The sequence below is a fragment of the Acartia tonsa genome, chromosome 8, assembly GCF_053477335.1.
Source record: "Acartia tonsa isolate MP-2025a chromosome 8, ASM5347733v1, whole genome shotgun sequence".
NCBI lineage: Eukaryota > Metazoa > Arthropoda > Copepoda > Calanoida > Acartiidae > Acartia > Acartia tonsa.
In genome coordinates this window covers 10,950,197-10,962,758 of record NC_137267.1, presented here as the reverse complement: position 1 = coordinate 10,962,758, position 12,562 = coordinate 10,950,197, and the positions used below count along the sequence as shown (strand labels likewise).

The window sequence follows — 12,562 nt, the reverse complement described above, 5'->3', positions numbered from 1 at the left end:
GTTACTCACCTAAAGAATGCATGAGTTTTGATATCATCCTCTCCTTTCTCCAGACAACCAAGTCTTTTTGCTGGTGACTTTGTCAAAAACTAAAAAGTAAATCAAAATGTTTTAATAGTTATTCCTTTCATCGTATTATAAACGGCTTTCCGCGGATATAGAATGTACAATTATAAGATTATAAGGCACGGGCTAAAAAAAACTTGTTTTAATCTTATGATTGTACATTTTTATATTCGTAGAAAGCTGGAAATAATAAGATGCTAGACATAGTTTTTTCGTATGGATGAGAACCGGTTCCTATCCACCGGATTCGAATGAATACGAGAAATATTTTTTTTTAAACAAGGATGACAATATCCATAATTAGCGAAGCATCAAAATTGTGGATGGACAGACGTAAGTATGTTGCAAATACGGTTATCCATGGTCAGGGGAGGGGATGGAGTAAAGTCATTTGGTGAAGGGTATCGTGATATTAGCCAGCTGGGAGAAACATTATATCAAGGATAGACGTGGTGATCGACTTGCCAATTTATGTTTTAATTTGAAAAAGAAAAAGTAGACAAAAAATCTTGGGGGGGGGGATGTTTTATCCTAGAGGCTAGTCCTCTTGGGAGGGTGGGGGCAGTTTTAAACCTTTCCCTATACATATAAGAAGCTTTATTGTAGAGGAAAACCATATCGGTTAAAAAATATCTCATGTAACACACACCCACAGACATCGTGTTTCTTTTCTAATAAAGGTATGCTTACCCCTTTGCATATTTCCTTGGCCTCCTTGCTCAGTGACTTCGGATATGATACTGTGTGGTCAGTAATAGCTGCAAACAATTCTTCTTCATCTTCACCTAAACAAGGATATGATACTGTGTGGTCAGTAATAGCTGCAAACAATTCTTCTTCATCTTCACCTAAACAAGGATATGATACTGTGTGGTCAGTAATAGCTGCAAACAATTCTTCTTCATCTTCACCTAAACAAGGATATGATACTGTGTGATCAGTAATAGCTGCAAACAATTCTTCTTCATCTTCACCTAAACAAGGGATATGATACTGTGTGGTCAGTTATAGCTGCAAACAATTCTTCTTCATCTTCACCTAAACAATGGATATGATACTGTGTGGTCAGTAATAGCTGCAAACAATTCCTCTTCATCTTCACCTAAACAAGGGATATGATACTGTGTGGTCAGTTATAGCTGCAAACAATTCTTCTTCATCTTCACCTAAACAAGGATATGATACTGTGTGGTCAGTAATAGCTGCAAACAATTCTTCTTCATCTTCACCTAAACAAGGATATCAACATTTTTAAAAGCTATAAAATCAGACGAAGGTAGGACAAACGAACATGAATACTTGTAGAGTGTCAGAACTTATCAAGCAGACAAAATTACAAGTAATTTATTGAAAAATTGCTTATATACAAGTTACTGTTCAAAGACATACCTACATTTTAAGGACTTTTATCATAGAGATGCTTCGCTTATAACAATATACCTTATTGTCCTAGATTTTTTTGAGTATAAAATTTGTTTGTCCAGTGTCCACTTTAGACTTCAGTATGGTGTTTGATAGAAACATGTCCTATTAATGTTCCAAAAACGTATTATGATATATTCTATGTCTTTCTAAGTATATCACATAAGTTTTAAGGCCGTAATAGTCATTTATCGCATCGAATTTTAAACAGAGGTGGATTCTTATAAAACTTTTTTGACTCACTGGCTCACTAAAATCAGTCAGGCTCGCACCTAATTATTAGCGAGCCTCACTGATTTTAGTGAGGCAGTGAGCCAAAAAGTTTTTTAAGAGTCCACCTCTTCTTTATAAGACTGAAACCTGTTTTGTTAGCCCTAAAGGGACTAAGTGCCGGGCTAACAAAATTGGTATTAATCTTATGATTTTTATTTTAATATTGGGGGAAAATTGTCTGTAATACTCTGCTAACATGATTTTAAAGTTTTCTTAACCCTTACAGATCGGGGGGGGGGGGGGGGGGGGGCTCAAAGAGCCCCCCCCCCTCTAGTTTTTTTTAATCTCATTTTTTTTGTAGGTAAGATGGAGAGCTGTAACTTCATGACTTTTTAAGTTTAGTAATTATACGTCGGCAAGAATTGATTTTATTAGGATATCTGGTCTGTGTCGGTCGTGGTGTCCGGTCAAAGTCAGTTGGGTAGCAAAAAAAATTAGAAAAAATTCTAAATAAATCTTAATTTCTACATTATGACTTTTGTGTATAAGGTAGAAACCTAAAATTTTTTTGGTGAATACTTAGATATCAATGACATTCTTAGAAAAGTGGTGTTATGACCTTTGACCGCTCCCGGACCGGCTTTATGACCGATTTTTGTCCGGCTTTTACTACAGATATAAATCATGAATATCGTGGCTTCTATCACAGCTAGAGACCTATAATTTTTTTTGGTAAGTCCTTGAGCAATAATAAACAGATAAAACTATTAGTTTGCGCCGCCAACCGCCGTTTTACCGCCGTAAGCGCCGAAAATGGCGGTTTCCGTTTTTTGCCGTTTTTCGGCGATGATCAGAAAAAGTATTTTTTTTGTTATGAAAAATAAAAGTTCGTCCTAAAATTTGGTCATCCTAGCTGCAAAATTGGCCGCTCTACAGCTGTTTTAAAATTTAGCAGCTGGCTGCTAAAAAGCGGCTAAGGAGCGGTCTGACTGCTATGACTAGAAAAAGTAATTTTCTCTAAAAATACACATTAACCACCAGAAAAAAATTTTACGTCTTTATCTGTACCAGGAGCCGAGATAGAGAGGGTGGCTTTTTGAGCCCCCCCCCCCCCCCGATCTATTAAGGTGGGAATTGGGGCCCGATCTGTAAGGGTTAAGAACCAGATCTAATCCAACGGATATTAATCGGTTCCAAAGCCGTACTATAATATATATTACCATCAAAAGGTGGTTGACCGACAAGCATCTCGTACAGAAGAACTCCATAAGCCCACCAGTCCACGCTCTTGCCATAAGGTTGATATTGGATAATCTAAACGTGGATACATTCTTATAGGAGTTTAAGCCAAGGTGTGTGACATTATGATCAAGGGGGATGCCTTGACCCCTAAACATGCTAAATTTACTAAGATGCCAAGTATTAACTTCTAGTCAGAGGGACGAACAATAGAGGAGTTTTATATATTTTGAAAGGAACTTAATTACACAATTAAGTAATTTATTGTATGTAAGGGGGGGAGGGGGGGTTTTAATGCAACCATCTCGTAATCAATGTATAAATGGCACTTAGAATTCGAATTTGGATCTGAAATTTTGCATGAGTAATCCTTGGTAGGTCTATTTTCCCTAAATCGAACAAAAAGTTGGAAAAGTAGCGGCTAACGGCTGGCGGCTCATCCGTTTAGACATTTGTTGGGTATTTTCAAGCGAAATCCGTCACGAAACCTCTCTCCACATAATGCTCTTTTCCAATCCAAAACGTTTTCAAACGGTTCTAGCCGGAAGTTGCTGGTACTAGAAATCTAAAAAATGTTTTTTGTATCATTTCACATGATTTAAAGCAAATATATGTTTCAAAAAGTTGATTTCTACGTAATTTATGAAGATTTGCCCTAAAAATAGCCAAAAAAAACGGCTAAACGGCTGAGCCGTTAGCCGTTACTTTTTCAACTTTTTTTTCAATTTAGGGAAAATAGACCTACCAAGGATTACTCATGCACAATTTCAGATCAAAATTCGAATTTTAAGTGCCATTTATACATTGATTACGAGATGGTTGCATTAAAAACCCCCCCCCTTTAATAAAAAAAATTGAAACGGATTCGATAAAACGTCTAGATTTAATTAAATTTTCTAAAGAACAATAAATGTAATGCATGTAGAAAATACCAGGGGTCTAAAGGGATAAGACACTAGAAGATAAATAATTAACATCCCCCAATCATGATACAAAAAATTACCCAGAATACAATTAGTATTTGAATCGTTTGGACACTCAACTTAATGAAATAATCAATCATAATTCAATATAAGTCCCCAAAGTTTTTAAAACAACGATTAAGAAAATAGTATTAAACTTTGAGGACCAGGGAATAAACAGCCCAATGTCCACACCCTCCCTGAAAAAATACATTAACAAAGTACAACTTCTTTAAGTTTATTATCTTTATAATTGGCCATAAAACCACTTGACTTTTACTTAATAGTTTAGTAGCAAAGAAAACTTTAGAAACTTTACTATGTACTTGGTAAAAATTCTCATTTAAGTTGTATTTTATTGAAATATTGAAGAAAAAAAAAGATTTTAGTAACTTTAGATATCAATGACCACTGAACCGAGTTAAATTTTTTCATCAGGGAAGCCTTTTATCAGTCCTTGGGTTTATATGTATTCTAAGGAAGGGGTAATTCAAACATCTACTAAGGAAAGTCCCCTCCCCCCATTTAATTTTTTTCTATTTTAATTGTAATATGGCTAGGTTGTCCTAGAGCACTAGGGGTAAACTTTTAAAATTATCCATTGGTCATATTATCCTTGTATATTTAGGATAAAATTGTAGAAATAATATTTGATTAAGACAGACACAACATCCAAGATTTTATACGAGAATAAATTATAATTTGTATTTACCCAGGGATCTAAATGGATAAGACAATTGTCCATAAATTGATGTGCTTCACAAATGATGATACAGTGACAAAATTATCCCCTTCTGTAAATTTAATTAGTGGTTGAAACTTTTGGACACTAAACTTAAGGAACCAACCAAGAACCCCAAAGCTGTGAATCTTACGAATAAGAAAATTTTATATAAAAATTTGAGGCCTAGTGTAAAAAACCGCCCAATGTCCCCTCCCTCCCTCCCTGGTATTTACCTCTGGTGCAATATAATCTGGAGTTCCACAGAAAGTTCTAGTCGTAGCTTCTTTATCCATCTTCTCCTTACACATACCAAAGTCTGCTATCTTGATATGCCCGTCCTAGTAAATTTAAACATATTTAGAAAGCCGGCTACACTCATTGGAGTTGTAATTTTGTCAGAGAAAAAAAAAGATGAAAGGCCTTTTCTTTTTTGTCGATAAAGTCATAACAAACTTAAATAAAAGACGAAATTTGTTTAAAGACAATAGATAATACCTAGGAAGTATGTTTTATTCTTCAAGCATTAATTTCTACCTTTTACTAATTTCTTTTATTCTTATTAACCTTTTAAAAAAAGTTACATTCATATGATTTGTGTCATTTAGACTGAAGAGGGTTCACAAAATAAATGATTATGAAGAAAAGGAATTTTTCACTACAGGAATTTAACATAATTCTATCTACCTTCAGATCTCTAGGTATTTAACTACTATATATAAAACAAACTCCTCCCAAAAAAAATGTACATAAAAATGGAAGTACACAAACCTGATCAAGAAGAATAATATCTAGCTTGACACCTCAATAAAGATCTCCGGATAAAAATTCCCCCCCCCCCCCCAAAAAAAAAAAAGAACACAAACCTGATCAAGAAGAATATTATCTAGCTTGAGATCTCTGTAAAGAACTCCATGCTGGTGTAGGAAGAAAATACCGATTGCGATCTCGGCTGCATAAAATCTAAAAAAAAATAGGGTTTCAATAAAAATTAGATTGTTTTATTTTCATCAAATTGGTCAAGCTTAGATTTGATGGATAATCTCATCCTATCTTTAACTTCTTACATTGTTTTATTTGGTAAAATTATTTATGAATAAAAGCAGATATCTTTTATACAAAAAAATACAAACAACATTGGTATTGTTTTATTTTATTTGCTACAGTGAAATTATCCTATCTATCTATAAAATGAAACTATTGAAATTAACAATAGGCGCAGTAAAAAAAACACTTCAGTGAAACTTCAACAGGATTTATTGATCTAATCTTATTCAATTAAGATCTTTCTTATTTTTGGATATTATCTATGAACAAAAGAATTAGTTTGTATACATATTTCTAATTAATAAGTTATTGTTCTCTAAATGAAAGATTAATATATATATATATTATCTATAATTGTTATATAAATTAATATATCAATTCTTTATGTGATAAGGATAAAGAAATGGTAAACAAATTAAAAATAATCTTGGATTTTTTATCTAAACTATTAATATGGGTTCTTGTCTTCCTTCTTTAAAGTGCCTTTTCTAGGCAAAACAAACCGTCCCTCTAAACTTATTTTCATTTGATTGTTTATTAATTTAGGTATGTTCGATACTGTGACATAGGACAAAAATTCTCCACCATTATAATGATTTATCTATTTATAAATTTAAATACGTGAAAGAAAGGGGGGGGGGGCTGGAGGGGTTAGGGTACTTTGATGGAAATCACCAGTTTTTAAAGTATCAAAAGTGTGCAAAATGTTTATAAAAAAGCATATATGTAGAAATTAAACATTTCCAATTGAACTAATAATGTGAAGCAAAAATGTAACCATATTTTTCTCTGTTAATCTATTTTGTTGGATTGCTGAACTTATTATTTATGTTACATAGATAAGCTTTATTCATAGTCTAGTGCATTCAGTAATAAATTAACAGGACAATTGCCTACAATAAAAAAAAAACAATCCAATCGTTTTTACTATGAATACAATGGAAGAATATAATAGTTTTTAGCTAAATAGATAAAAATCTTTTCTATCCTAAGCGTTATCTTAAGAATCATTTCAGATTTTCATATATTTTTAGAAAGGAAACTTATTGCATTGTAGAAAAATCAGACTTAAAATCTGAAAGAATAAGAAACAATTATGATAACATTAGAAACAGAGAAGCTCACCATTCCAGAAAAAAAATTACGCAAAGAAAAGAATCATAATGCACCTCTAACATTGTATCAACTTGTCTTAGTAATCACCCTTTTAGACAACATAAAAAAAAATTTTTTTTTCTTTTTTAAAATTAACATGTATTGACTTTTAGCTATAAAGTTTCTCTCATTTCTAAATTCTATTCTATCACTTCAGAAATCTTGATAAAAAAAATATTAAATCCTTATGTCCATTCTAACATGTCTAAACTAAAAGTAAAATAAAATACTTACACTGCTATGGGCTCTTTAAATTTTCCACACTGTTGAATTTGAAACATCAGGTCTCCACCGTTTACATATTCCATCACAAAATATAATCGGTCCTAGAGTAGAAAATATTATACAATTTTTCTTTTAGAATTTTCCAGCATGGCTTCGAAACCGATTAATATCCGCTGGATTAGAATAGGATCTTAGTCTTATTGAAAATTCATGCATACAATCGTATTACAGACAATTTTTTAACAATTTTTTTTTTAGACAAGCGAAAACACTCCTATAATATAGTAGAGGCTAGTAAAGAAGCCAAAAACCTTCCCGGAACCTATTAGAAGCTTTTCTAAAAAGATAATAATAATAACTTTCCAATGGATTTATTATTACTTGGACCTTACACCAGATTATCATGTACTTTATCAAAATGAATCTTGTAGCTGGCTAAAATAACGACACCATCCCATCTATACCCTTTATTTAACAACCTCCCATCCTATTAGACGAACGAACTGGCCAATAAGTGAAACCATGTTAGCAACCTAAATTGAAAGTTTTTCCTCTGTCATAATATTCACGTATATTCTATAAACTTACCATAGTTTGGAAACAAGAATGTAATTGTACCAGGAAGGGAGGTTTCTCCGCCATTGCCAAAACTCGTTTCTCAATCATTGTACAGTCAACATCATCGTCCTAGATAACAAAATGATTAGTTGCGCAGCAATAGAAATAAGACTAAAGGGAGGGGGCGGTTGTGACAGTTTTTGAAACCAAAACTACAGGAATTCCAGTTAAAAACGAGTTACAGCACTGAAATTTGGAATGACAGTCGCTTTAAAAAGGTACAATGTGGAACTCTGAAGAAAAGTTGGTGAAACCGCCGCTACTGCCGTTTCCCGCCAAAAAAATTCGGCGATAGCGGCGGTTTCGCCATTTTTTCTTCACAGTTCCACATTGTACCACTTCAAAACAACTGCCATACCAAATTTCAGTGCTGTAACTCTTTTTGTAGTTGAGTTCCTTTGACTTTTAGTTTTTGGTTTCACAAAGTGTCACAACCGCCTCCTCCCTTTCATTTTTGAAGGTAAAAATGAATACATAAATCAAGAAGACTACTAAATTTGAAGAAATAATTTAAATAGCGAACGAAGTTATTCTACAAGTGCAATTTATGTGTTTCTTTCCTAATATTATCTACAAAATTATTTAAAGTTCGGCCCTTTCAAATAACTCAGCTAAACTCACTAAAAATTCAAAATTCAATTGTAGAAAATTCGGTAAGCAAATAGAATTATAAATTTGGAAACAGATGAAAAAATCTTCCATTCATTTATCATTGTATATTATGATACAAATTTAAAAAATGCTTGACCTGTATAATAATATCTTTCTTAAGAATCTTGATGGCATATAATTCATCTGTTCCTTTTCTCTCTGCTAACATCACCTGAAATATTAACAAGAGTTAGTTAATCTAAAAACTAAGGCATTTGCAAGTGAAAATAGGACACCTGTCATAATTTGGTAAACTTAAAATTGAATAGCAGATCCTACAACTTAAATTATAAGAATACAAGGGTGCGGTGTACTCCATTAGACAATACATATCACATTCTTATACATTATAAAACTAATTTAATTTAAATCCATCAAAAAACTCTTCTCTCAAGAGTTTCAAAGAGCCATAATAGCATACAATGTATAGTTTCTATATTATCGTTTCTACAAAGTGTAAATCATACCAAAATTGTGGTGTTTTATTTCAGGGATATAAAGAGATAAAACAATGGCCGATAAATTGATTTACATCTCAAATGATGATACACAAAATTACCCTTTCTGTTGATTACAATTAGTGGTTAAAACGTTTGGACACTAAACTAAACAAACCAACAAATCTAAATTCAATTAAAATCACCAAAGTTGTTAAGCCACCGATTAAGAAAACATTATTATAAAACTAGACTAGGGACTAGAGAGATTATAAAATTTGAATAGGGACTAGAGAGTCCCCCCTTTCTTCCTGGTTTTATTTAGAATCTAAACAAATATGTAACATAAAGTAATCTTACATGATTGAAATTCAACTGAAAACTGCATCAAAGACTAATTGAATTAACAAATCCAGTTGGAATAAGATTAAATACATTATCCAAATTTCAATCATTTTTGGAATAACTTAATTTAATTCAAACTATTTGCTTCGGCTCCAGCCTCTTGGGGAGGAAGGAGTGGGTCCAAAATAGTATTCACCCCCCCCCCCCTCCCTAAGATATATTTTAAAAAAGCTTCCAAGGTGGAAAATAGTAATTGAGAGAAAAAAAGGACATTTATCAGTTGTAAATCTAAAAAGGAAAAAGAAAACCAAATTTGATAAAGTTGTAAGGATTTTTTGTCAACAGCTAAAGATCTTAACAACTACTAAACCGATTGGGTAATATTTTTTATGTAAGATGTATGTCCTGTGAAAGTTTTAAGCTATTTGGTTTTCAGATTTTAGTCTTGGAAAGGTTTTAAGCTGTTTGCTAGCCCCTTTCTAACCTTCAAAACAGCCCCTAGATCCTGGAGGCGTAGCCGCTAGTTATACTACAGAATAGTGGTAGAATGAGACAATAAAAGAGACGATTATTTTATAAATATAAAGAAAATAAAATTTGATACTAAGTAAAATGTCTATGTACATTTATATTTCATAAAATAAAAGGAACTACATATATGAAGGTTAGTTGTGAATTTATGAATGGTAAAGGATTTCAAAAATTTATGGCATTTTTATCTTTGTATATTTCTACACAGCAACCAAAAAATATTAACAGTCAAACCTACAATCTACTTAGAAGTTAGAAAACTTGAAATAAATATCTAGTTTTGTGTATTCTAGACATTAGAATAGTGTTTAACACATGTGTAGATTTTTTTAGAAAGGTTAGATCGAACCTTATCTTTTATAAGAGTACCCCCCCCCCCTCCCGTAGTTTTAAAGTTTACCAAAACTAATATCTGGGCCCTGCAAAAGACTCTATGCCTAAGGTATACTATCCTTGCTGGGGTCTTTGCTTAGTCTACCCTAACCTAAAAAAATGAGTTTTCTTCAAAAATTTCATTTGTAGTTAAAAATCTTTCATAAAATTGTACCTTATTCATTAATCGGAATTTTGGTAAAAACACAGAAACAAATGAAATAAATATGAAGGACTAAAACAACACATCCGTTCCCATATCTATTTTCATATTTACATCATACCACGGGCAAAAAGATAATCTTGTGAATAAAATACATACAACTTTTAACAAAACACTGTGCCCTATGGTTGACAAAGTAAGTTATAGACCTTATGTTTATAAGTTGTCTTAATACATAAAATGAGATCTTATCTTGATTAACAACCGTGAAAATCAAGATTTAATAATAATAAAAGATTTAACACATTTTTGAATGATTAATTACTAAAATTTCATAACATTTATCAAAAAAATACATTTAAAAAATCTTTAGGGGAGGGGTTGGCTATCGAGCTTAATAGCCTAAAACATTCCCCTGACTATTACTAAGTTTCCCTAAAGATTGTAAAACATTCACTCCATAATTTACAAAATATTTTGTAAAATATAAAAAATAGTTAATGTTTAATAGATTAGCATAACCCGTACGGGGCATTTTTCATCTTAAATCTATCCTAAATTTACAAACAATATACCCACATCCTTACCTCTGTTATAATACATTAACATTTTGTAAAATACATATCCATGTTAAAATCCGCAGGGAAATTTCACTTTGAATAACATTTATACAAGGACTAGGGAGGAGAAATTATAACAAGGTTGACAACAATTATAAATAAGTAACTAAGAAATCCACATTTCAAGTTTAAGGCTTGAATTGTGGAGTAGCAACTTTTTAGAAAATCGACACTAAACAAGCATATTGAAACAAGTATTAATTCTTATATTAAAGTATCAGGATTTTGTCTGTTTGTTCCTTAGGATCTTGCTAACCGCTGTACCGATGTGGTTCTCCTTTTCAATGTAGCTAAGCTTCCCATAGGACCAAGTACGTCCAATGGTGGGTTAAAGGGGTGAATACCCACCCCCCCCCCCAAAAAAAAAAAAAAAAATGCTTGGACGTCCTTGCCTATATGATGTAAAGATAATCTTTCAGACGCTGTACAAGTGTTAATGTTCGTTTGTCCCACCGTTTCAGTGCTTCGCTTTTATGGATGTTGTCATCCTTGTATAAAAATATTTCAATTAAATTCATCCTTTTAAAGAATTTTAATACAAAAGTTGATTACTTCATGGTTTTCATTTCAAAGTTAAGCGAAAAAATTTCTTAAAATTAAAAAATCTTGAATATGATAATTCGTCAGGAAGCATCTTTAAACCATGGTTATGTGCACATATTTGTAACCACACAGGATTCATATTTAAATTCATTACGCTCTTCACAAAACAAACACACACACACACGCCTCTCCCACACACCACACACACACACACACATACACAAACACACACACACAGAAAAGTTACACCAAAGTTAAGAAGTAAAATTATAGAGTTGAAATTGAAGTTAAGTAATGAGAAAAAGTTCAAAAGGTTAAATATGTTTATAGAAATATCGTAATTAGAAAACTTAGTGCCCTTTATTTATATTTATATAATACAATTAAAATCTACACTATATTCTGTGATTGCAATAAATAAAGTAATAACGTACATAGCAGAATGTTGAGATTAACAATATGTTAAGAATAACTGCAACATCTCATAAAAACCGGAACACCCACTCAAGGAAGGGATGCACCGTTGTTTCTGAATTAAATCTTGCTAATGAAGTGCATGATTAAGCGGGCAAATGTTCAACAGACAAACAACTATTTGTTTTTAATATCTTTGTCTGGAAGTTCGTTTTATTCAGGGTAATATGCAGCACCTGTTAAGGGCCAAGAAATTACCAATAGGCTAAATTTCCTTTCGTGCATCTGATATAGCAGCAAACTATTTTTAATGCCTTGAGTTATGACACCAGGATTCGAACTGATAACCTACCCGAAACGAGCGGATGCGCTACATGTTATTATGAAACTTACCTTTCCAAAAGATCCCTTGCCAAGGACCATGATAAAGTTGAAATCTTGGGCACGAATTATATCCTTGCCTCGCATGTTATGAGGAACCATCGGATCCTGTAAACATAAATTATTTGTTATCGATAATTTACTACTTAATATGTAAGGAATATCTAAATGTTCGTGCGACCGTCCATTTAAAATCAGTTTTAAAGTACTATGAAGCAACACTCTAGCCAGGGATCATATGTGAAACATGGATGATAAAACGATATACATCCCCAATGATGATAAACAAAATTACTCCTTATGTAAATTTAAGTTAATTGCTAAAAAATGGACATTGCTAGTTTGAACAAAAGAACCAAGATATGATAAGAGTACTCAAAACCTTTTAAGCCGACGAATTAGGTATAGTGTTTATAAAATTTTGAAATCAATCCAAT

The 12,562-nt window shown here is 32.3% G+C and overlaps 1 protein-coding gene across 6 annotated transcripts in view; it reads right to left on the bottom strand.

The window, feature by feature from the left end:
- Pkc53E (Protein C kinase 53E) overlaps positions 1-12,562 on the bottom strand; it is a 72,925-nt gene that overhangs the window by 6,389 nt on the left and 53,974 nt on the right. For 5 of the 6 annotated variants that reach the window (XM_080169029.1, XM_080169026.1, XM_080169028.1 and 2 more), the window contains 9 exons: positions 12,138-12,233; positions 8,417-8,491; positions 7,639-7,737; positions 7,060-7,151; positions 5,490-5,586; positions 4,860-4,964; positions 2,922-3,015; positions 757-851; positions 10-89 (listed from right to left, as the gene is read on the bottom strand). In XM_080169029.1, coding sequence (XP_080025155.1) covers positions 10-89; positions 757-851; positions 2,922-3,015; positions 4,860-4,964; positions 5,490-5,586; positions 7,060-7,151; positions 7,639-7,737; positions 8,417-8,491; positions 12,138-12,233 — 833 coding nt within the window. Of the gene's footprint in view, positions 1-9; positions 90-756; positions 852-1,085; positions 1,169-2,921; positions 3,016-4,859; positions 4,965-5,489; positions 5,587-7,059; positions 7,152-7,638; positions 7,738-8,416; positions 8,492-12,137; positions 12,234-12,562 lie in introns of those variants that run through there. The other variant, XM_080169030.1, reaches the window with a different exon arrangement.